The sequence below is a fragment of the Calcarisporiella thermophila genome (genome assembly GCF_041956535.1).
Source record: "Calcarisporiella thermophila strain CBS 279.70 unplaced genomic scaffold VTP21scaffold_3, whole genome shotgun sequence".
In the NCBI taxonomy this organism is placed as follows: domain Eukaryota; kingdom Fungi; phylum Calcarisporiellomycota; class Calcarisporiellomycetes; order Calcarisporiellales; family Calcarisporiellaceae; genus Calcarisporiella; species Calcarisporiella thermophila.
The window spans coordinates 203,994-227,687 of record NW_027192193.1 but is presented as its reverse complement, the minus strand read 5'-3'; the positions used below and the strand labels follow the sequence as shown (position 1 = coordinate 227,687).

Below are 23,694 nucleotides of genomic sequence, written 5' to 3'. Positions count from 1 at the left end.
AAAAAAGCGAGGAGGGAGGAAGGATTGGGGCGGGCCCACGAGCGGAAAGTCGAGCGGCAATAAGAAAGCCGGCTAATACGGTTGAGGCTTCGAAAGAGAAAGTCTTGGATCAATCCGGTTGCCAATCACGGAACAACCAAGAGATGCGGATGCGCGGATTCCGCGGTTTTTCTAATCTTCGGAATGCTGAGCTTGGCGATCCGGCAGGCGATGGAGGGCGGTCGGGAAGCGCGAGGGCACAGCCGATCCTCAGGCGCAAGGTCGCGAAAAACAGAACAACCGCGGCCGGCAATAAAATTTCTGCTTACCACGTTTGGCGAAGAAAATAGGGTTTTTGAATCTCAGCCGAGCATCGCCCTGCAATGGAACACAAATTGCCCTTGTGAGCCTTTCTCCATAATCGGCACCGGGCAGTCACGCTCCGGAGAGTGTGCTCGCCCTTCTGGGCTCTTGGATCCGAATCGAGGATCTGGAAGAAGCTTCCGGGATTCGGTGCCGACGCCCTCTCCCCTCCCCATTGCAACGCGGCGTTGCTTAGGGACAGGCCCGAGGCCAAACCTCCTAGCTCTCGTGCGCGCAACCGGCGATGCGAGGAGCGGCAGCGGCCTCCCGCCTTGCTGTCTGCATCCACGACGCCATTCATGCGCCAGGGAGAGCGCCTAGCCGCAGGGCTGGCAGAGACGGCCAGCCCTCGCGAGTCAATGGCAGCCGGGCGCCCGGCCACAAACCAGCGTGTTTTGGCTGGAGGCTCTCCGCTAAAATGAAAAACAGCAGCGGATCGCCCAGATTGGTCCACCGCGAAGGCTGGCGGGGGGAAAAGAGGCTCAGATCGTAGAAAAATAGAACCAGCTCAGCAGGCACCCGCTCAGCTCCCCTCCATCAGCACCGCAGATGCCATTGGCGGGCCTGGATTTAAGGTTGGGGTGCGTGCCACAGCCTTTTATTGCCCTGCTCGGTGCCCGCCTGGACGCCGCCCTCCTCGCTTCCCCCTCGCCTCTCCTCTGCCTGCTCACGCCCCTCTCCACTTCTCTCATTAGGCGCCGTCATCATGCCGTATCAATCCAAGCGCAAATTCCCCCGCCATCAGCTTCAGCGCCGCCAAGCATCTCAGGATGATGGCAAAGGCCCTACATCAGCTAAGGAGGAGGCCCCTGCCTCGACTCCCAAGAGCGAGGCTCCCACCACGGAAAAAGAAACCCCAGTTCCATCGAAACCCGAATCGAAGGAGCCCGAGAAGACAAAAGGCCCCGAAACCCCGCCAGACAAGACTACGCGGGATGATAAGAATCCGTCCCCCAATCCCAAGAATCCCGACCCCGTGATCCCGGGGATCTCCACGAGAACGGTGGCGACCGTCACAGTAAAGCCCAGCATCCCAGCCCCACTCCCCAATCCCTCACAAAAAGGCACCTCCACCAGCACTAGCTACATCCGGGCCTCTTTGCCCACCCCGCCCGCGGACTTCCCAAACGCTCCGGCCTCCTCCTCCTCCCCCCTCGCCCCGTCGTCGCCGGCGACTTCCGTGAGTTCAGCAAACCAAAAGGCAGCCGATTCTGGGGGAGATAACACTCAGTGAGTGGCCCACTGGCCTGGCGCTATTCAAATACTTGGCGACGTCTAACCCTCTTTTCCCTCTTTTTCCCCCGCACCCAGATTCATATCCGTAGGGATCGCGGTCGCGTGCGTCATCGTGGCCGCGGCGGTGGGCATCTTCATCTTCCGCAGATGGAAGCTCTCTCCGTCCAAACAGTTCCGAGACAAGCTCGAGAGCGACGAGCAGGATTCGTTCTCCAACGAGCGGTCCCCCGAGAAGGACGCCGCCTTCCTCAGAGAGCTACAGAGGCGCTAGAGCCCTCCTCCCCCTCCTCGTCTTCCTCCCCCTTCTTCCCCTCCTTAGCCACCCCTCTGCCTCTCCCTTCCATTGATATACCACTTGATGATACACATTTCATGTCAAACCACTTTTTTATTATTTAAGCGAGAGTAGAATAACAAAGATCGAGCATTATCTCTAATAAATTATTGTATGTTGTAACCAACCGGGTTCGTATTAAAGGCGAGGAGGTGGCTTCCCGTGCCCGGGATCGGCCCCTTAAGGTCTTGGTATATTCTGCGGCCAATTCACATGATAGAGCGGGGGGACCTGGCCCTCACACGCGCTCTCGATGGCCTCCATCACCTGCTCCTCCATCCGATAGTGAGTGTCATGGGTCGGCCCGGCCACGTGGGGCAACACCATGCACCGCTCGCTCTCCAGCAGGTAGGGGTGGATCTGCGGCTCATGCTCGAACACATCCAAGCCCGCGCTGGCGAGGTGCCCGCTCTTCAGGGCGCGCACCAGCGCCTCCTCGTCAATCACGGCTCCCCGTGCGATGTTCACCACGTGCGCCCCGCGCTTCATGAGCGCAAACTGCGCGTCGCTGAGGAGGTGGCGGGTCTCGGGGGTCAGCGGGCAGCACACCACCACCACGTCGGCCTGCGAGAGCAGCGCTTCAAACCCGGCATAGTGGACGTTCCATTTCCGCTCCTCTACCCATTCAAAATAGGGGCGTCGAGAAACACGGGGAGCAAGCGAAGGAGGGGAAACGAAGAGAGGGGAGAAGAGAAAAACGGGGTGAGCTCTGGCGCAGAGGAAATGGGGAATTTCCAGCTGAAGACGGCCTACCTTCGGCCGACAAGGGCGTCCGCTTATTGTAGATGACTCGCATTCCAAAGCTGTTGGCCCGCACTGCCAACTGCTGCCCGATGAGGCCCAGCCCCAGAATCCCGAGGGTGCGGCCACGCAGATTGTAGCCGCATTCCCACCCATGCTTCCAATTGCCTCGGTGCACGCTCAATTGGGCCGCCCACATATTGCGCATCACACTGATGACCAGCCACATGGCGACATCGGCGGTGCTATCACTGGCGGCACCGGGGGTGTTGGTGACCCAAATCCCTAGAGCGTGGGATAGGTTAGCGTGGCTCTCCCCGAGTGAAACCAGTAAGGTTAGCGCGGGATGTCACCTTTTCTTGCACAAGCTTCGACGTCAATACTGTCATACCCGGCACCACGGTAGGCCACCACTTTGAGAGAATCGGGGAGGAGGTCCACGATTTCTTGATCGAATCGGCCGATGGTCTAAGAACATGAGACAGTGGGATCAGCCATGAACTCCAACTCGAGCCGCATCCGCTTCAACTCAATAAACCGCCGAACTGGACGGAATGGCCTCATGAACTTACATAGTTGGACTCGTAGGATTTGTAAATCGCCACGGCGCCGTTCAACTTCCCCGCCTTGAGATCGTCGATGAATTCGGCGCGAGAAATGGCGGGGTTCATTATCTGCAGAGGGCAGCCATAAGTTGGAATCACCCCTCAATTCATCCCTCCTAGGGAGCAAGCCTATACAAACCTGGACATTGAATTTCTTGGAGAACTCGTCGAATTCCTTCAGGGCATTATCAAAGCCGCGACAAAACACGACGTAGGGCTTGTTGGTCATTTTGTCGACGGATGACAGCTAGGAGAGAAAGACGATGACGGGGAGCGTCGAAGATCCAAACAACCGACGTAGCTGAGGGGGGGGAATATTGGATCAGGAGAGAAGCTTTTTTTGGCCGGTGACACCAGCAGAAAGGTTTAGATCTGTTCCCGAAATTCTTCTCTCCCGGTCTTGGCTACAATACTGCTGAATCTTATTTTTTTGGACCAATCCATAGGGCGATGACGAGGGTTTCCGTCACCGGCCGGATCAATGTTTAGAGTCCAACACCTACCTACCTCTTCGGTAGGTGCATTTATATTTTGCTAGATAGAAACGTGTACATACAGGGAAGAGGGAGAAAGAGGAAGAGAAGAGATAAAAAAAAAGTGAATCGAATCGGGGATAAATGAAATGCCGGTGTGCGTGCTGATAGAGGGAAATTATCAAATAAAAAATAGATCAATGTATGTATATATATAATAAAAACAGTAATATATATATATATATGTATATGTGTATAGGCAGAGAGGAAATAAGATAATTTAGAACGCCAATGAGGCGACCACAGCCCCAACAAGTCCCATGATGCCGACACTCATGCGGTTAGCGTCGGATTTGGCTCCCTGAGCAGAGGAAGAAGGCTTAGCAGCCCCGCTCTGGGCCGCGAGCGAAGCACCCGGGGCACCAGTAGAGGCCGCTCCAGAGGCCGCGGCCGAGGGCAGGACGGTTCCGCTCACGGCGGCAGAGGAGACAGCGGCACTGGCGGAGGGCGCAAGCGAGGTGCCATTGGTGGCAGGAGCACTTCCGTCACGATAGGCAGAGGCTTCCCCAATGCACTGGCTGGCGAGCACGGGCTTGAATCCGGCCTGGATGATCTTGGGGATGTTGGCGATGGCCACGTCCACGGTCTCCTTGGCGTGGTCGTGCTCCAGGGAGAGCACACCGGTTTGGCGGGTGCCGGCCTCGGAGACGGGCTTGGCAATGTTGGCCTCCACCTGAGGGATGGTGATCTCCTTGGTGCGGATCTTCCAATCGTTACTAGAATAAGATCAAGCAAAAAGAGCATAAGGAGTTAGCGGCGTGTGTCACCGATGGCAAAGAAAATCCACACTACATACGTATCCACATCCCACTGGAAGATCTTGTAGCCGAGCTGGGCGGCAATGTCGCGCACACGGTCGTCCATGTCGCCCTGCGGCGGGCGGAAGTACTTGATGCGCTTTCCGACGGTCTGGAAAATGACCTCCTCGGTCCACTTGAGCTCGGCAATGATCTGCTCGTTGGTCAAGGTGGTCAGGGGGGTGTGGGACCAGGTGTGGCCGGCGAGCTCATGGCCGTCAGCGAAGGCGCGCTTCACGAACTCCGGCAGCTTCCTGACCTGGGAGCCCATGAGGAAGAAGGTCACCTTGAGGTTGTTCTGCTTCAAGAAGTCGAGCAGGGCGGGGGTGAACTCGGTCGGCCCGTCGTCGAAGGTCAAGGCCCAAGTGCCCTTCGGGCAGGTGGCGACGTCGGTTTTGTTGGTGCGCAGGCACTCGGTGCAGGTCCAGTGGCAGAAGGGGTCGTTGCCGGCCTCGCCGCACTTGGCGCCCACGGGGGCGTTAGCAACCTTGCTCATATCGACTTGGGCAACCCATTCCTGGAGGGGAGTGGGGACCCCATCGCTCTGGGGGAGGGGAAGGGCGGCCTGCTGAGCCACCGCGAGAGCAGCGAGCGAGAGAGAGAGGAAGAGTGATTTGGCGACCATTATTGAAGAGTAGAAGTTCTAGTGTGAGTGCTTTGGTAGCGTGTGGGTAAGGGGAGAGGAGGCTGATGAAGAGTAAAGAAACTACAAGATGAATAAATAGGAGGAATCCAATGGGGAAGAGAAAGGGAAGAGGAGGAACGAGATAGAGGAAATGAAAAATTGGAATTTAAAAAAATGGGTTGCTGAGGAAAGACAATCCAATTTATATCTTGTTATTGGTACGACGTTGCATATTAAAAAACAGTAAGATGCTTATTTTACTTTAGTAACCCTTAAAAGTGGCGGAGGGTTAATTTTATCTTCCAATGTGTCGCCGGCAGACGATTCTAATTTTTTCGATAGGCTCGGGGGCCCGCCTGATTGGCCGGCTATTTTTGATCGCTTTGACTTGCAACGGAAATGGAAGCAAACGATTCGTGTGGGCGCCATAGAGTGCCTCCTTAACCGACGTCACCACATGGGTGATTGGTAAGAGGCGGGGAGGAAGAGCGCTGGACGGGCCCGCCGGCTGCGAGCCCTCTCCCCTCCTCTCCTCCCCCCGCAGCGGGCCGCCGATGGCCCATTACTCATGGTCGGAAAATAAGCGGCCCTGGGTTATTAAACGATGCTGTAGAACAAAGCGAGATTGAGCTCCATGGGCAGGCAACCAAAAGGGTGAAACGTAAAACCTAATTATTGAAGATAACAGCAATATGAATTACTAAATGCTGATTAGCAGAGAATCTGGCCCCTAGTTGATTGCATCCACGCATCTCACCACTGATCTTCGGAGGTCCATATGTATAGAAACATGTCGAATATCCTTCAGAGCCGGGCTGCTCAGTGTTCCTCCTCCCCTCCCGGCCTCCCCCTGAAACCTCCGAGGCCAGGAAAATGAAAGAAAGACCTTCTACCGAACGAATCTCACCCAGACGCCATCGCCTGCCCTTGCCTCCGTCTGTCGGCGACCAGCGAGGACCCGCAGGCGGCTGGATGCATCCCTCCTTGCCTCCCCCTCCCTCATCGAGTCTAGGCCCAGCCAAGAGCCACGCGACAGGTTTCCAGAAATGCCCTAATGGAGGAGGCTAATTAACCAGGCTTAGGGGAAACTCACAGCCACAGGTTCTGCATGATGGGAAGGCCGTCTGCCTCTCCACCGCTTCACCCATGCTCTCCGGCTCTAATTAGAAGGGGCGGGCATGGCTGGAACCAAGAAAAGGTGTCCACCTAGACGCAGATTGTGCTATTATTGCTAACTAGCTCGCACTCTAGCGTCGCGAGCATTTTTGTTTACACGCTTTCCGGCAGCTTGCGGCGTATGGGCTCGTTAGCTAAATTCACCGTATGGATGCATGCACGAAAGAAAATAAAAACAAATGCAAATTCAGCTTGCCAGCTCAATATGGACTAAATATAGTCGTCAACCCACGAGGAGGTAAAGACGGGTTGGGGGGAAAAGTAAAGAAAGCCTTATTTCTGAGCTGCATCGCAGTTGACCGGCTAAACGGTATGCGAAGGCCTTCGCTAACCGTTGCGTAAGCAAGCCGCCGCCATGGACTCGTGCAGCCGCATGAAGTCACCAAGTCCACCATTGGGCACCATCGGAGTTCCGGATTAGAGTTGTTTTTGGAAGTTAAGGCAATTGGCATCCAAATCCATCGGGCCATTCCCCCTCCAAGGTTCAGCAGGGAGATAGGATGGATACAGGTGGCCACCGATGGCGGCTATTCGTCGATCTGGTCTGCTCGATCGAATCCAGCCACGAGACGCTTGATTACTTGGTACATTGGATTGTGCTACTGGCGATGCCAGCGTGGCCCCGACATATTATCGGCCGAAATGCCCCATCCTGATCAAGCTACACGCACTCATGATACGGCCACAGAGGGGGTAAATGGGGGATCAATTTTCTATGGGAAAAATGACCAAGACACAGAGTCTCACACCAGCAGATACACAGTGACTTGGTTCTAATTAAATTTTGCAACATCAATAATCATACACAGCATATATACAAATAGATATAGATGAACATGAAGTGTCACAGACCAAAGAGCAAGCGTTGAGGGGTGCGGTTTAAACTAATCTTGCGCTCAAATGGATATCCATTATGCCACGAGCGCCTTTCAAAATGGCTAGCGAGCAGGGCACAATTTCCTTCACGAAACCGCTCTTTTTTCATACACTCACCGCTCTTCTCCGCCCTAGAGCTGCAAAGCCCAAAAAATAATTCATTACTAGCTTGAATGGTGTCCACTGCGGTAGCTGGAGGTTTCAAGGTGGCCCCTGGTTGCTCCTAGGAGAGCTTCCGTATGGCACAATAGCGGAAAGAGAGAGAAAGAAGAGTTGCTTAGCTAAATGGGGCCATCTGAACACTCCTTCCCCGTTGAGGAACGTTTCGATTCCCCCAGCCAAATGTGCTCTGACGATGGCTTGGGGTGCGCCTGGAGTTTTCGGGTCGATCCAGTCCTGGTGGTGTTTGTGGTACAGTACGACCAATAACAGAAATTCAGTCCAATGGCAAAAGCATGTCTGTGGTATTTACTTTGATAAATGGAAAAAAAAAACGTGGGTTTACACAATTATTGACAGGCAAACAAAAAGATAGCGTCCAGGTCACCTGGGCGTAGAGGGCTATAGATATAGAGAGATGGTTTCCCCCCCTCCCCCCCAAAAAATAAAATAAAGCAAGTATGCGATATATTAAATTATAGAAAATGTAAATAGAATAAGCACAGGAAGAGTGACCATTGTAACGCAGCTCTCATAGCGGCAACATCCATGGGGGGGGGGGGCTGCTACGCGGGTGAATCCTGGTTCTGGTAATCGGCGTCATGCAGGCATTTCGGGAATTGGATCCTCGTGCAAGAGCTATCTGGTGCCCATTGGAGGCTTGCTTGGCTACTGGAGGATGTTGAAGAACTCGGGCGTGGTGGCAAGGTTGATGAGGGCAGCCATAAGCTCGCCCTGCTGCTCGGGGGTAGCTTTCGGATCCACCCTTTCCCCGCTTGACTGGGACGGAGACCCGCTTGAGGAAGGGGACGGCTGGAAATCAAACGAGTTGAACGCGGGAAAGTGCTCCGCAAAGATAGGCCCAGCGTACGAAGTCATGGAAGGCTTTGCGGCATGCAGGGCGGGCAGTGCATCCGAGGGGAGAGGGTCACCCGTCCTGGTTGGTAATGAGGGAACAAGTGCATCGAGGAGAGACTGCAGCATGGTTTCTGTCTCGGTTTGTAGCGGCAGCATAATGGAGGAGGCGGTGGACTCGGGAGAATTTGCCGCGGAGAGCGGCTGTATTTCCGGCGTGGCCTGCTTGGGGATGCGAATCAGCACGACGGCCTGCGTGGTGCTTGTTGTCTCATCCAGCGTCCCCGCATCGGACAACGGCCGTAGCTTCACACGGGGGAGCACAACAGAGATGGCAGACTCCCGTGCGCCCTCCAAGGCCGGCACCGCTTTTTCGATGTCCCCTTTGGCGGACTGGAAATCCTCAATCGTGCGGACAAGCTCCTGATTCGGACAGACCAGCTCTCTATTTCTCAGGATTTGCAGTGTCCTTTTTAAATACTCGGAGGCACTGTCGCGTCTGGCGTCATCGTGGGACATGGCCATCAGCATATGCACACAGGCACTCGTGTTGAGCCCGAAGACCACAATCGAGTGCAGCGGAAAGCTGGATGGCTCCTCCAGCACCTTCTCCGCCAAATCCACTATACTGTCGGCGGGCTCTAAGCACTGGAGAAGAGTGTTCTCTTCGATGAAAATGGGCTGGTCGCCCTGAGCCTTTGGAAAGTACGAGTGAATGATTAGGGTGTGGATGGAAAGGAGGAGTTGGGCGGCGTCCAACAGCTCGTGCTCGCCCGAGATCCCCTTGGCAAGCGCGGCCAAATCGGAAGAGAAACGGGAGAGTGCCTGCGGCGATGGGGTTGATACGCCCTCAATCAGCCTGGGAACTTGTGGCCCTAGCAGGGAAAGGCCGCTAGGAGCCGGGACGATTTGCATCCACATCTCCGTAAACACCACGATCAGATAGGCGCAACTGTAGAAGGTGCGGATTACGTTTGCGTAGTCTTCCGGCGAGGCACAGAAGCCGTGGCTCCGATCCAGTTCGTAGAGCACCGATTCTTTCTCATCCTTGACCGGCAGTTTGACCCGTGCAGTCATGGCTTCGTTGTCCACCCGTAGCCCCGAATGGAACACTCCCCACGAGAAGGCGATTCGCATAGCCCACCAGATGTTGGTGCGCAGTTCCCGCTCTATGGGGTCAAGCTCGTCCCCAAACAGTATATCGTCCAGCTCTGGGATTCTCAGCTGGCTCGCCATTCTACGCGCCAATGCCACGATCAGTAGACCCTTTCTGGACTCTCCCGAGTCCATCAATATGATGGAGAGGAGAAAGAGACCCTGCAGCTTTGGCAGCGACGGCTCGAAGGTCTCCCGCTCCAGCAGCGAGAGCGCATAGTCGACGAAGAATGAGCCCGGCCGATGCACCCTTGGCATGTTGTAGAGGTTCACCATGTCCAAGGCGTCGGCAAACACCACTGCATACAGGAATGGATCAAATTGCTTGCGTCGATAGTTGGAAACCATGATCGTTTGGTTGAGGATGTTACAGAACACATGCTGCTTGAACCACACGTGGAGCAGGTAGAGTGCTTGGTCCTCTGTCAGGCTCTCGAGCGGATTTTTGGCTCCCTTATACTCGGCAAAGTCAGACTCTTCATAGGCAAGGCGGGGAAAATTTTTGACGATACGCTCACCCACACTCAGGGCGCTAAACTTCGCAATGAGAATGCTGAGCATATCGTTGGCAGGTATACTGGGGCTTGTCACACGATCGAAATTCTTTTCCGGGGCCCAATCCCAAAACCAAGTTATCTCGTAGTTGGATTTGTCCACCATCCGTGGCTAAAACGTGAAAGGGAGAGATCGAGTCAGTACAAAACCCCAAACGAGAGAGCCAACCACCTCAGAAATATGGATATGTACCCCTATACTTCTGACCGCACATTCTGTCTGTGGGAGTGCTAGTTGTAGTCGCATCCATTGGTTATGGTGCTTCGAAATCTGCTTGAGTACTGAATTTTTAGCCTCGAAAAGTATCTGCTCGCATTCTCCATAGTGTCGGGCGGGAGGACGACCTCGCCGTGCGATGAAAGCCTCAAAGAAGCATTTGATGCCTAGTCTTTTGCAACGCGAGCAACCATTTCGATTCCCGTCACATTTCTGCTTTTTTCGGCGGCATGGCTGGCATGCTTTGCCTACACGGTTAATTTTTGCATCGGGGGAATTTGGATCAGGAGATGAATCAGATTCTGGACGGAGTGTGATGGGTGGCATAACGATTATTGGATTAAAATGCTGAGAATAATATGCCAATATATAAACACAATGCCGGTTGGGGAATAATACAAAGTTATATTACTCACAGGACAAAGAATGTTCGTTTGAGAGGCAGAAAAGAGCTTGTGGCTTTGGACCACTGGAGGCACTCCAATCAATAAAGTTCTTGGCGATGGCCCTTCAGAGTTCGGTGCCCTTACTGGCATTTAGATTGGCTGCAATACCTCCGTACTAGCCATAGGCGACTCCTTCGAGAAAAAATGGAGGCGAAAAATGTTCGTTGACCGCAATGAGGTGAAGAGCGAATGATGATTGGAAGTATGGGCAACCAGCAATACCAGGAGCCTTCCTGGATTTACTCGTAACCCATTGGTAAGCTTTCAACGAAGCTCCTATTATTGAGAGGGTTAGCTCTCTCGCTTAAATGGCCAGGAGGAAACATGGTTCGAGCCCGTTAATCCCTATTAACACCAAAGTCGCACTTGCAGCTGCCCTTTCCCAAACAGAAAATATTGTTGCAAACATGATGTTTATCAGTTCCAAATACTTAACCAACCAAACCATGATTGAGGGGCTTTGATCACCTCTGACTTCAAGTCACAATGGCAAAAATTAAAGCATTATGAGTCAAAGCAAAAAAAAAATGTTAGAGACATTTATACATAGTTTTATACACGATATTACTGTTAAAAAAGATCCCCTGTACTTGTCTTTAATTGCACCATGACTTAACCCTTTTTTCATTCAAATGGACTATTCCTCGTACGACCCTTCGGCTCGTTTTCCTTTAATTCTGGGTAGCGATACGGGGATATTTCGATGTTTTACTTGAGTTTCGATGGTGTATGAAAATAGGAAACCTCCTATTATAACTGATTTCCCCTTCGTGGAATGAGCAACATGGCTCCATTTCACATCCAGTGTCCATCTCACATGCAATGAAAAGTGATACGTTAACTCTGTGCGTTTTATTAAAATAAATATTGGAAGACACTAAGCATGGCTATTTCAACAAATTAAAAAACATTGCTATCTGGCTAATTCGTAGTAGTACAAACTGTTTTATCGAATACATATTACCGTAAGATTGGCGTTGACGCGTTCTTACAACAAAAACATGTAGACTACACTGATGAGGGCAATCCATCCTCCAGTGGCCACAAGCTGTGAACCAGCGCTTCGAGCTCCACGAGAGTCGGTAATCCCCAGGTTGACGGGCATGGTGCCATTTAGAGTGTCGTTGGGTGGTTTGAGAACTTTGTCAATCACGTGCACTACTCCGTTGGAGGTCAGTTGGTTGGCCGATATCACGCGCACGGTATTGTTCTGAGCATCGCGTAGTTGGACGCCTTTGGTGTCGTTAAACGCCGTCAGGTTACTGCCTTGGACGGTTTGGATAGTGGTGTTTCCGGAGACAAGGTTTGAATAAATGACATCCGGGTGTAGGAGATGATACTTCAACAGGTTCACCAGCTCGGTTTGGTTCAAATCCTTCAGGTCTGCGTCATCCAATGCGCTATTTTCAAAATTCGCAAGTAGTAAGTCTAGGTGCTGGAATAGACAAGGGAAGATGGTTGGAACCTACTCGTCGCTCGGAGCAAATAGGGTGATTCCTGTAAAGTTATTGACGGCCTCGGTTAGATTAGCCTGGTCAAGCAGGCTCGAGAGCTTGCTCAGCTTGGCCTCACGCAGTGTTTCGGTCGTGTTTTGTGGGATGGTGAACACCTAATAATAACACACCGAATCCCAGGTTAGTTTCCCCGCCTCAATCGCCATACCAATAAAACTGCAAGAGGAGCCGCCAGCACTTCACCTTGTCAACGATATGCACCACCCCGTTTTTCAGGGTGATATCCGCTTGCTGGACCTTTGCAGTGCCACTTCCATAGTGAACATAGAAACCGCTCTCATTTTTGATCAAGCCAACCACTTGGCCTTCCCCTTCCGGCAAATTCACACGAGTTCGGTTGGTAAGGAGGGCCTGGGCAAAGCTCACGCTGTTGTTGAGCTGGTCGTTACGCCACAGCCAGGGAACAATATGATACCGAGCAATGTCCGCGAGCGTAGCATTGTCGATGCGAAATAGTTTCGGGATTTGTTCCGCGAGAGCCGAGAAGTCGGGCACAAAGACAGTGTAGTTCTTGGACGTATCGTTTAGCGTGCTGGTGAGGTTGAGGTTCTCTATAAACTGAGCAAACTGAGTAAATTGCGGGTTTCGCGAGATCGTCTCATTAAGCGCTTGCGCCAGCGTGAGATTAGCAAGCGATTGCTCGGTGAAATTTTGCTTTGGCAAGAGGTCCACTGGAGCCTTCTGGTCGTCGGCATGAGCCAAGCCAGAAACGAAAAGCACGCAGAGAAGGAGCAATGCTAGGTGTGGAATGCGCGGCATTCGGTTGCAATGGGGGTTCATTTTTTTCTCGTGAAGATTTTTCGAGAATGGAGGCAATGAGAAACGAAAAAATAGACCCAATTTACGTGCAATTTTGAAAACTCGATATGGAATTTCACGTTTTAAGTTGGCGTTTTCGACCGAAGAAAAACTAAGTATCCCTTGCTATTGAGAAGTTTAAAATGCAAAACCTGTCCCCGCCGAAAGCCGAAGAGATAGCAGTCACTTTTTGAAATTATATCATATGCATCGTTAGCACTTGCATGACTTCCAGAAGAGACAAATGCTTGGGAATCGCGTTGGGACAAGATTCCTGCAATCTAAGTTCCCAAGCACACACACCAACTATGGTCAATATTGAACAATTGAGACTCCAGGAAATTGGCTCTGAGAAAATCGCGAAGGCACAACCGTCAACCTCGATGTATCATCCTTACAGACTTTGTCTTGTTAACTCGGAGATTATATATATACATGAGCTCTACAATCAGCGTGCCATCTTGTCGATGATTGTAGAGGATCCAATCAATGCTTCCTCATAGCTTCTTTCTATATTGTGGCGTTCTGCCCTTGACCATTGGAAAACTCCTACAATCAGCCTGTGTTTGCATAAGTGTGCAAGTGATTCTTAATAGCACCATAGTACTCATAAATTGTCGAATTTAGCCAAATTTTAGAGATATTGGCAATAAGCTCGGGATCTCTCCCCGTAGGAATATTATGATTATAAGGTGCCAATGCTTAAATATGAATAAAGCGCAACGTCAAGCTCTCCGCCGATTCATACAAATGGCTAACACTTTGCACAGTATTACTACTTCACACCATCAAGATACTCTTCCTCACTTGATGATCATATTCAGACTTTTTTCATTAGCTACAATGCAAATTGGCCTTGTAGGCAGAACAATCTTTCGCTCCGACAAATGGACATTATATCAGTTTCGTCGGAAATCTCGATTTCTAATCTCCCTTTGTCCTGCTTAATTACCTATTGCAAACTTTCAGTTTTGTCTTTGATATATGTATATATGAAAAGAAACTTAAACTGAACCCGAGCAAGTGCTCCACTCTACCTGTCGGGTATATGTATCCATCTTGAGGATCTTTCTTTTTTTTTTGCTTGAACCAGGATAAAATGGATCTCTTCTCTTCACTCTTATTAAGAATACGAGAGCGGCTAAAGGATAACGTGAACTCAGTGCTTAGCTGCCTAGTTCGTTTTCACAGATAGAATTAAAAGTCTAAGGGCATCTCCCGTACTGTAGCCTAGTTTCAATAGAGTTCATGACCATATTCCAAGGAAAGATTATGAACAGTATAGTTATAGGGTGATGAAATGTCAATTTGTGACTACTCTTTCCGAGGTGGTAACCTAACTCAATACTCGTTTTTAAAACCAATCCGTCATGCCCTTCCAAGTTGCCACAAATTTTATTTATCGCTGGCATATAATCTTTTCTTTTTAGTTTTATTTTTCCTTAACACTCTCGCCCTTTTCCTATGCCTTCTCGCTGATCACAATCACTATGGAAATGAGCACTTCCGCCTCGGTCTTCGACAGTGTCCCCACTGTCGCCACGGCTGTCGGCGTTGAGGCACCAGCGCGCTCCTCTGGCAGCCTCTCCGCCCTACTTTTCCATATCTTTTTCTCTACTCTTCCTTCGCTCCTCTATCGCCTCGTATCGTTCGCAACCATCACCCTTCCCATCGTCACCTACCGCATTCTCACGTGGTCTTTCACGCTTCAGCTCAACTTCACCACTCTTCTCGCGGTGGTGCTCCTGGTTATGTTTGCAACCTACATCGTGGTGCGATATCGCCTGCTTACAAAGTACTCGCGACTCCCACAGGAAACCGTAAAGCTTCAGACCTCATTCGATCTGCAACCGGACACCGCCAATGATGATGAGAAGCCTGGATTCAAAAACTACCCAGATGAGTTTTTGAGTGCATTCCTACAATCGATCAAGATCTTCGGCTATTTGGAGCAGCCGGTTTTCCATGAATTGGCGCGTCACCTTCAGACGCGTAAGCTCATCGCTGGAGATACCTTGTTCCGCGATCCGGAGCAGGAGCGTTCTTTCTACATTGTTGTCGATGGATGCGTGCAGGTTTATGTTACACGCAATGAGGATGCGTCCGATCGCAATTTCAGCGACGAGGGCGAGGATTCGACTTCGGATTTTGTCCTGCTGAATGAGGTGCGCGCCGGAGGCACATTGTCAAGCTTATTTACCATCCTTTCTCTGTTCACCGAGGACATCAAATTGAAGCATGACAATAACGGCGCTAGTATGGCGGAGCATATGGGGCCGGGAAGGCACCCAAGGCGTGAGAGAAAGATTTCTCAGGGCCGGACCTCCTCCAATCTGGCGTCCGCAACCCCAATGACGATGGCCATGTCTCAGCAGCCCTACCCATCGGGTAGCCCTAGGCTAGTTGGAAAGGATGCACGATCGCGGGACACATCCCCAGATCCGGAGGACCTCTCGGCGGTCTTCCCACAGCTCGACCAAGCCGACGCTGAAGGATATGCTCGACCCGATTCTCTAGCATCCTCGCGCGTCGACCTTGCTGAGGAGGAATATCTTGCCGATACCCGGAGCGATGCCGGCTCTACGCTTTCTCAGGCTCGCCGTAAATCTACCAACTTGCTTGTTGCGCGCGCCACCATTGATACTACTCTCGCGGTGATTCCCGCAGAGGCATTCCGACGCCTAACCCGCAAATACCCAAATGCGGCGGCCCATATAGTGCAAGTGATTCTAACGCGATTCCAGCGCGTCACTTTTCTGACGAGCAACCGATATCTTGGGCTCACTCCCGAGCTACTAAGGATCGAGCGCCGGATGAACGCTATTTCCGGATACGATTTGCCCCCCAATTTGATCGACAATAGCGTGCTCGAGGGGATGCGACGCAAATTTATGGAGAATGCTGCGGCGTCCGAAATGAGTGACAGCGGACTGGCAACGCTGAGAAGGCGGAAAGCGAGGCAGGCGCTACGGGAAGCGACGTTGGCGAGACGTGCTCTGGTGGACGATGAATTCACGCGGGGGTTAACCTCGCCGCTCTCGATAGCTCCCTCGGAGAAATCACGCCCCGACGTGTTGCCCGAGACAGAAGATAGCCTGACTCTGCGGGATGTGGTGATGGATGCCATTGCTCGGGCAATCGGGCTGGCCGAGCCGCCCATCCCGCCGAGAAAATCCGCCTCCACGCCCACGGGCATGTCAGCGTCGGGGCCCGGGAGGCGGGCTCGTTCCAATGCGCCTGCCGGGATGTCCGACTATTTCGACGACTTCGAGACGGAATCGACCCAGACGGCCTCCACGACGAATAGCGAGCTCGAGAACGAGGTCGAGCTGCTCTTCTTCCCACAAGGTTCGACGTTGGTGCGCGAGAATGAGCGGAACGTGGGCCTCTTTTTCGTCATCGACGGGCTTTTGGATGTGTCCATTGTGAAGAGGGAGGATGGGGCGGCCGAGGGTAGCATTTTGCCATACACCGAAGAGACAAACCCTCCCCCGGTGACCCAGCAGCAGGAGCGGAAGGAATGGCTACGACGTGAGATAGATCGTAAAATGAGTGCGGAGGCCGGAGGGTTAGGCCGGGAGGCTGGTAACGATAAAGCAAAACAGAATAAGCGAGGCGATGTACGCTCGGTGTTTATGGTGAAACCGGGGGGACTGGCTGGGTATCTGTCGGCACTGAGCGGGTATCCGAGTTTTGTCAACATCTGCGCCAGCACTGACACGTACGTGGGCTACTTGAGCAAGGAGAGCTTAGATCGTATAATGGAGCGTCATCCACGGGTACTTCTCACGCTCGCCAAACGGCTCATCACCTCCATTTCCCCTTTGGGTAGGTTTACACGAGTTTTTTTTTTCCCCGGCCAGAACGGCCTCGCCTGCGGTGGCAGTTCCCGACTCTTCTCTCTAACCTTTATGCATATAAACTAGTGCTTCAAATCGACTACGCCATGGAGTGGGTTCAGGTCAATGCGGGACACGTTATATACCGCCAATGCGACGCTGCGGACTCCATCTACATTGTTCTCAATGGACGGCTGCGTACCATCAACGAGCGGCCTGGGGGCGGCATTGACATCCAACGCGAATACGGCCAGGGCGACAGCGTTGGCGAGCTTGAGGTTCTCGTGGGCTCGGCGCGTCCCTCGACGCTGCACGCGATCCGCGACACGGAGCTGGCGCGCATGCCCAAAACACTCTTCAATGCGCTGGCCATGCGCCACCCAGAAATTACCCTGCAGATATCGCGTGTCATTGCGGGGAGACTGACCAAGTCGTCCGAGGAGTCGCTCGGCAAGAACAACGTGAACCTGAAGACAGTCGGGTTGCTGCCGGTGAACGCGGGGGTCCCCGTCGCGGAATTTGCGAAGCGATTGAAGACCGCCCTGGAGGGGGTGGGTGCGACCACCACGCTGCTGAACCAAACGACCGTGGTCGGGGCGATGGGCAAGCACGCGTTCACCAAGATGGGGAAACTCAAGCTCATGAACTGGCTGGCGGAGCAGGAGGAGCGTGCGCGAATCGTGCTCTACCTGGCGGACAGTGGGGTCAACACCCCGTGGACGCAGACCTGCATTCGGCAGGCGGACTGCATCCTCCTTGTTGGGCTGGGAGACGACGACCCCTCCATCGGCGAATTCGAACGATTCCTTCTGCACACCAAGACGACGGCACGGAAGGAGCTCGTCCTGCTGCATGCAGGCCGGCATTTTGACAGGGGCTCCACCCAGAAATGGTTAAAGGTAAGTGGCACGCCATGCCGTATTGGGCCATTGCAGGACTAACAGCATCCAAACTAATGCGCTTTCCAGAACCGCATGTGGATCCACGCGCACCACCACGTGTGCATGCCCGAGATCCGCCGCCCCATCCTCTCTGGCCACGACGCCCCGCGGCTGACCCGCAAGCTCACTCTCGTGAGCATCAAACAGAACTTGCAGAAGTATTACCAGCGCCAGCTGACGCAGTTCCAGTTCCTGAAGAAGGGGACGTCCGTGAGCCCCGCGTACTTCTCGGGGAACCGCAGCGATTTCGCGCGGCTCGCGCGGAGACTGACCGGAAAGTCGGTGGGGCTGGTGCTGGGAGGGGGCGGTGCAAGGGGGATCGCGCACATTGGGGTGTTGAAGGCGATGGAGGAGGAGGGGATCCCCATCGACATGATTGGGGGCACGTCGATTGGCGCCTTTGTGGGCGGGCTCTATGCCAAGTACCCTGACCACCTGGGGGTGATCGGTCCGGCCAAGATGTTTTCCGGGCGGGTGTCGTCCGTGTGGCGGCAGCTCGCGGACCTCACCTACCCGGTCACCGCGTGGTTCACCGGGCATGAGTTCAACCGCGCGATCTGGAAGTGCTTCTTCGACACGATGATCGAGGACATGTGGCTCCCCTACTTTTGCGTTACCACCAACATCACATGGAGTCGGATGGAGGTCCACACGACGGGCTACGCCTGGCGCTACGTGCGGGCGAGCATGAGTCTGTCCGGCTACATGCCGCCCCTCTGCGACAATGGCAACATGCTGGTTGATGGTGGATACATGGACATTCTCCCGGTAGGTACCTGCGAGCGGCTGGTTGGGATGGGGGCGAGAGAGAGGAGAGAGGGGAGAGGGGAGAGGGGGTGGAGGGCACCGAGAGAGTTTAATTGTACATCACTGACACTGGTATACCGTGCTTGCTTTCTTCTTTTTAGGTGAGCATCATGAAGAGCCTTGGCACCGATACCATTTTTGCCGTGGACGTTGCGTCGGCAGACGACACGTCGCCCGTCAACTATGGCGACTCTCTGTCTGGGTGGTGGGTGATCCTGAACTCGCTTAACCCCTTCCGCCGGCACAACCGCATCCCCACCATTGCGGATATCCAGTCGCGGCTTGCGTACGTTTCGTCGGTGAAGCAGCTGGAGGAGGCAAAGGCCACCCCCGGGTGCTTTTACATGCGCGCGCCGGTGCAGAACTTCGGGACCCTGGAGTTTGGGAAATACGACGAGATCCTGCAGGTCGGCTACGAGTACGGCAAGGAGCAGCTGCGGATTTGGAGGAAGGAGGGGAAGCTTCCCGACATGGTGGTGGAGAGTGCCGAAAAGGAGCGCAAGGTGCGGCGTGGCAAGGTTGCGCGGCGGATGAGCATTTGAGCGCTTAAGCAAACCATCGATCCCCTCTGTGAATATATATCCTTTTTTTTTGTTTGTATCCCAATCATCACACTACTACCACTGTGGAATCTCCTTCTGTGACATTCTATGCCATGGGTCTGTGTTGTTTTTTGAGGGAGAAAACGAAGAGGGTCGTGATTTAATTTTACAAAATACACCCGAGTATACCTTGACAAATCCATCCCGATTTTTTGTGCTGCCCACCCCAAAGTCTGTGGCTTGTATGTGTTCAATGAGCAATGCGCGCCACTCGCCCTGAACTGATGCTACATTAGAGCAAATCCATCGCCTTTAGCCTGTTTTTTGTTGTCTACAATGACGAGGCTACAATGCAAGCTTATCTCGATGGCATAACCTCGGAATCGGGCCTCTCTGTAAGGCACTCTTCTGCTTTTTCTCTTCTTTCCTCTGGATGGCGATCCAGCCCCAGAGACCTCTCTGACTTAGATATTGCATCATTTAACTTTAGCTCCTCACCCGAGCACGGATCTCGCGTGGAGCCACCCTTGGACCCACCTTTCTCTCCTCGCTGGACGAGCTCCTGCCGCAAGGCGCGCTCTACCCGGAGGATGTCCTGGAGCTGCATGGGGGGCCCGGCAGCAGCAAAACCTATCTCGTGTACTTCCTGTGCCTCACCACGTGTCTCCCCCCGAAGTGGATGGTGGGCGAGCGCGTCGGGGGAGGCGGCGAGCCGGCCACCGCCGGCGGAAACACTAGGCCCACCATGGTGCCGCTGGGGGGGCGAGGCGCAAGCGTGGCAATCATGGATTGCGATGGCCGGTTTGATCCGGCGCGCGTTGCTCGGCTGATGTACCACCATGTAGTCGCGCGCGTTCGCCAGGAATCTGCCTCCGCCTCGGTGGAATTGATTCGGGCCCTTATTCGCCGATGTATGCGTCGGATCCACATTTGGCGACCGCGCACCACCTTTGAGCTCTTGGCCACGGTGAAGAGGCTGCCGGCGTACTTTTTGGAGCAGGGGAGGGGCGAGCGGTTTGCGATGGTGGTGGTGGACTCGGGGGACGCCTTCCAGTGGTTTGATCGGGCCGAGGTGGAGGATGAAGAGTGTGCGGTGCAGCCGCCCACGGAGGGCAAATGGCCGCGGAAGAGCGCAGCACAGAGGGAGGTTGTCCCCGCGTTCAAGCAGCTGCTACGCGAGTGGGGCCTGGCGCTGGTCGTGACCACTCGCAAAATCGACGCGGTGGACCGCCGCGGCTACCATCCGCCCTCTGCCTCTGCCCCCGGCGCGGCCCCGGCCTCAGCCCCTACTTCGACCTCGGCTCCGATTCCTCACCCCAGGCTCGAAGATCTGGAGGGGGTGGGGGTGGGGGCCGGGGGCGGGATCGGGTGGGCGCCGTCGGGAGCGTCAGACGGCGCCGGAGTGGACCTGGAGTACCGGAGTGGAGAGGGCGCGAATAGCATGTGGAACCCGCTGGTGAAGTACCGGATGGTGGTGGCGCGGCACTCGTCGGGCGAGGAGGGGACCCGCTTCCTCGGGAGGCTGGTCAAGCCGCCGGAGGACCGCGTCGCCAGCTGGGTGGTGACCCAGGAGGGGGTCTACGACGCCTAGCACACAAGATCTGTTTTCATCGTCAGGAAGGGAAGGTGGAGGGAGATTCCATCTCCAACTCATTAACGTGTATAAGGGTGGATGTATATTTTTTTTAAAAAAACCTTTTAACCAACGAAGAGAGAGAAGTAGAGGGGGACAGAAAATAGAAAAAAAAACGACGAAGCAGGCATACAAAAACAATAAAACCACTAATAATAATACTATACAGATGAGCAAAGGAAAAATTAAAAGAAATAATATATATATATATCAAGGGGGGGTGAAATAGAAAGAAGAGAGGTAGGAGGGGAGGGGAAAGGGTGAGAATATACGCAAACGACACCCACACACAGCTCCTATACAGCGGCGTATACATGAGCTAGCGTGTCAGCGTCCCAAAAATATATATAATGCAACTTCGATTCCTATATAAAAAGAAAGGGGGGGAGAGAAAGAGAGGAGAGCTTTGTGATGTCACACCCTTTTCTGCTCTGAAAAAAGAAAAGAAAAAAAAAAAACCGAAAAGCGAAGAAAACCATTTTTATATATAGATAGCGGAAGGAAAAAAAAAGATCAAAAACCCGGGAGCAGCGCGAGAAAACTAGTGTTCCACGGTCCCGTGGAGGACCCTTGCGGCGAGGTCGTTTTTCCTCCTCTGCATCCTCGCGATCAGCTGCCGCTCCTCGCGCTCCAGGTCGGCAAGCAGGCGGTTTTGGAAGGCCTTGTCCTGATCCAACTCGGCGAGTTTGAGCGTCTGCCACCCTTGGTGCTTCGAGCACTTGCGCCGGGGAACGCGGCACAGCCCTTCCTCATTGGCGATCGTCATGCCCTCTGCCAGCCCTCTGTTGAGCTCCTCGTCGTCCGGCGGGGGAGAAGCTAACTCGCCCGGGGTCTCCTTCACCAAACAGGCTTGAAACCCGCACACCACCTCCTCTCCTGCTGCTGTTGCACGGGCCTCGGCCGCCTTTGCGTTCTGAATCACTCTCCTCAACAGAGAAGCGCGTTCGCCGATGCTCTTCAGCTCCCGGCGGACCTGGACCTTCTGGTCACGGACGGCCGTCAGGCGCTTTCGGTCGTCGCGTTCCGCCCTTGACACCCCAAGGTCCGCGCTGGGCTTATTCTCCTGTTTCTGTTGCTCCTGCTGACGTTGCCTTGTCTGAAATAGGCGTAGCCGAAGCCTTGCGACATGAAGCCCGCATTGATCGGAGCAGTATTTTGACCTTGGTACACGCGCGGGCTTCTGGCAAGAGGGGCTTGAGCACTTTGTCTTCCAGGATGACTTCTTCCCTGTGGCTAAAGGAGAGGGAAAGAAAACTATTCAGCTACACCTAGAAAACCAGCCTATGGAAAAAGAAACACCCACCGGTGCAGGTCGGACAATAATACAAGTCCACCAGCTCACTCTCAGCTTCGTTCACCCCCACGCATCCTCCATGATACCACTGGTCACAGCCATCGCAGGCAATCATAAATAGGGTTGGGTCGTAGGGCTGTCGGCATAAGCAATAGAGCTCGGATGAGTCAGACGCGCGCACCTGCTCCCCCCCTGCTGCCAGCGAAGAGGGGTGCGAGGTTTTCACTCTTTTTGCGGAGGTAGTCGATGCGCTGTCCGGTAGCGCTGTTGAAGAGGAATGAGAAGGTTGGGGCTCGGGACGCTTTTTGGAAAGGGATGGGGATGGAGAATTGAGCGGGGGGGGCATGTCGTTGATGAGGCGCTCCTCCGGTTTGGATGTGGCCACGGGGGTCGGTCCACGATGAAATTGCTTTTTGAGCGGAAGTCTACTACGACCATCGGATGATGTTGTGGGAGAGAGGTCGTTTTGTTCCGGAAGCGAATCTATGGGTAATGAAGATGAGCTGGAGAGCGCTGCGAGCTGAATTTTCGATTCCGTAGTTTCTGCATGAGGGGTGGAGGATAGTCTTGGCGATGAGGTTGATTCGGCAAGTTGCGGAGAAGGGGGGGCGGATGAGGAGGGGGGGAAATAGGGGGCAGAGGGGATGCTGGGCGAGGTGGAGCAGTATTCGGGGGGATTAGATGAAGGGGTGGCGGCCCGGGGCGGCGATGGAACGCTCTGCGGCGGGGACTCCGGCTCTGGATTCAGCATGGATTTGATGTCTAGTGCGGATGAAGGGGAGGTGAGGGGTTGTTCTGTTGCTAGAGAAGAGGCATCGAGAGGGAAGGGAGAAGCGGAGTAAATGGGCTTGGCTTCATTTTGCATGGTTAGCGATACCAGAGACCTATCCAATGCAGGAGACATGGGTGGAAGAGGGGGAATTGCGAGAGAAAGAGAGAGAGAGAGAAGAGAATTTAACAGGGGTTGAATAATGAAAATTAGGGCGAATCGATGAATGGAAAGCCGATTTTTCTTGTCTCCCGATCTTCGCAAAGCGTGTGCAATCCAGCCAGAGGTTGTTAGATTAATTACAACAAGAGATCAAGGCGAAGGCGGGATCGATGATTTCAATTTTGGGAAGCAGAAGGACAGTGGGCAGAAAAAAAATAAAACAAGGGGACAAAAAAAAAAAAGAAGAAAAATAAAATTGATGACGTCGACAGAAACATTTTTTTCGTGCGACGTAGCACCCTTCCAAAACAAACCACGAACTTTTTCGCCAGTAACACGGGCTGGGGAGAAGGATGCACTTCAACTCTAACACACACCGCAGTTTCTCGAAGACTTGCAGCCAAGACGGGATTAACACGGATTTCGAGGCCAGTCACCTTAAGTAAGCGGAAAAAGGCCCCTTTGCTTCTCCCCGCCGCCGTCTTCGGCAGCACTCTCCCTACTCAATCCGCGCCATCGCCAAAGGCGCTTAGCTTTCCCATAGCATCTTCAGCTAACGCGGCCGCCATTCATCCCCGCTCATCATAGCGTAGCCATTGCACTGAAAGATGCTCGCTCCATCCTCTCAAGAATGTCCCCATCATCGACCACTCTATTCTAAAGTCATTGCATCTGGATGCCCAGCTCGAACCGCCCTCCAACGTAATTCTTCAAGAATCATGTCCACCGGTCAGACCCGTTGCG

The 23,694-nt window shown here is 53.5% G+C and overlaps 10 protein-coding genes across 10 annotated transcripts; 4 read left to right on the top strand and 6 right to left on the bottom strand.

Moving 5' to 3' along the window:
• Positions 1–109: 109 nt before the first annotated feature.
• On the bottom strand, positions 110–898 carry VTP21DRAFT_6982 (uncharacterized protein; the record flags this gene model as incomplete). Its single annotated transcript, XM_069397672.1, has 3 exons — positions 110–248; positions 309–823; positions 887–898. 3 exons carry the CDS (start codon positions 896–898, stop codon positions 110–112), a joined length of 666 nt encoding a protein of 221 aa, XP_069255209.1.
• Positions 899–1,048: 150 nt separating this feature from the next.
• Positions 1,049–1,849, top strand: VTP21DRAFT_6981 (uncharacterized protein; the record flags this gene model as incomplete). Its single annotated transcript, XM_069397671.1, has 2 exons — positions 1,049–1,572; positions 1,654–1,849. The coding sequence occupies 2 exons, from the start codon at positions 1,049–1,051 to the stop codon at positions 1,847–1,849; spliced, it is 720 nt and encodes a 239-aa protein (XP_069255208.1).
• Positions 1,850–2,092: 243 nt separating this feature from the next.
• On the bottom strand, positions 2,093–3,487 carry VTP21DRAFT_6980 (uncharacterized protein; the record flags this gene model as incomplete). Its single annotated transcript, XM_069397670.1, has 5 exons — positions 2,093–2,529; positions 2,666–2,938; positions 3,007–3,121; positions 3,226–3,327; positions 3,398–3,487. 5 exons carry the CDS (start codon positions 3,485–3,487, stop codon positions 2,093–2,095), a joined length of 1,017 nt encoding a protein of 338 aa, XP_069255207.1.
• A 524-nt stretch (positions 3,488–4,011) lies between these two features.
• Positions 4,012–5,213, bottom strand: VTP21DRAFT_6979 (uncharacterized protein; the record flags this gene model as incomplete). Its single annotated transcript, XM_069397668.1, has 2 exons — positions 4,012–4,507; positions 4,588–5,213. 2 exons carry the CDS (start codon positions 5,211–5,213, stop codon positions 4,012–4,014), a joined length of 1,122 nt encoding a protein of 373 aa, XP_069255206.1.
• A 1,323-nt stretch (positions 5,214–6,536) lies between these two features.
• Positions 6,537–7,166, top strand: VTP21DRAFT_6978 (uncharacterized protein; the record flags this gene model as incomplete). Its single annotated transcript, XM_069397667.1, has 2 exons — positions 6,537–6,627; positions 6,733–7,166. 2 exons carry the CDS (start codon positions 6,537–6,539, stop codon positions 7,164–7,166), a joined length of 525 nt encoding a protein of 174 aa, XP_069255205.1.
• Positions 7,167–8,093: 927 nt separating this feature from the next.
• VTP21DRAFT_6977 (uncharacterized protein) lies at positions 8,094–10,532 on the bottom strand (the record flags this gene model as incomplete). The annotated part of the gene is made up of 2 exons (XM_069397666.1): positions 8,094–10,100; positions 10,182–10,532. The coding sequence occupies 2 exons, from the start codon at positions 10,530–10,532 to the stop codon at positions 8,094–8,096; spliced, it is 2,358 nt and encodes a 785-aa protein (XP_069255204.1).
• A 1,107-nt stretch (positions 10,533–11,639) lies between these two features.
• Positions 11,640–12,924, bottom strand: VTP21DRAFT_6976 (uncharacterized protein; the record flags this gene model as incomplete). The annotated part of the gene is made up of 3 exons (XM_069397665.1): positions 11,640–12,051; positions 12,121–12,260; positions 12,349–12,924. The coding sequence occupies 3 exons, from the start codon at positions 12,922–12,924 to the stop codon at positions 11,640–11,642; spliced, it is 1,128 nt and encodes a 375-aa protein (XP_069255203.1).
• Positions 12,925–14,453: 1,529 nt separating this feature from the next.
• On the top strand, positions 14,454–19,092 carry VTP21DRAFT_6975 (uncharacterized protein; the record flags this gene model as incomplete). The annotated part of the gene is made up of 4 exons (XM_069397664.1): positions 14,454–16,791; positions 16,890–17,701; positions 17,771–18,511; positions 18,652–19,092. The coding sequence occupies 4 exons, from the start codon at positions 14,454–14,456 to the stop codon at positions 19,090–19,092; spliced, it is 4,332 nt and encodes a 1,443-aa protein (XP_069255202.1).
• A 350-nt stretch (positions 19,093–19,442) lies between these two features.
• On the top strand, positions 19,443–20,683 carry VTP21DRAFT_6974 (uncharacterized protein; the record flags this gene model as incomplete). The annotated part of the gene is made up of 2 exons (XM_069397663.1): positions 19,443–19,487; positions 19,583–20,683. 2 exons carry the CDS (start codon positions 19,443–19,445, stop codon positions 20,681–20,683), a joined length of 1,146 nt encoding a protein of 381 aa, XP_069255201.1.
• A 583-nt stretch (positions 20,684–21,266) lies between these two features.
• Positions 21,267–22,923, bottom strand: VTP21DRAFT_6973 (uncharacterized protein; the record flags this gene model as incomplete). Its single annotated transcript, XM_069397662.1, has 2 exons — positions 21,267–21,958; positions 22,029–22,923. 2 exons carry the CDS (start codon positions 22,921–22,923, stop codon positions 21,267–21,269), a joined length of 1,587 nt encoding a protein of 528 aa, XP_069255200.1.
• Positions 22,924–23,694: the final 771 nt, after the last annotated feature.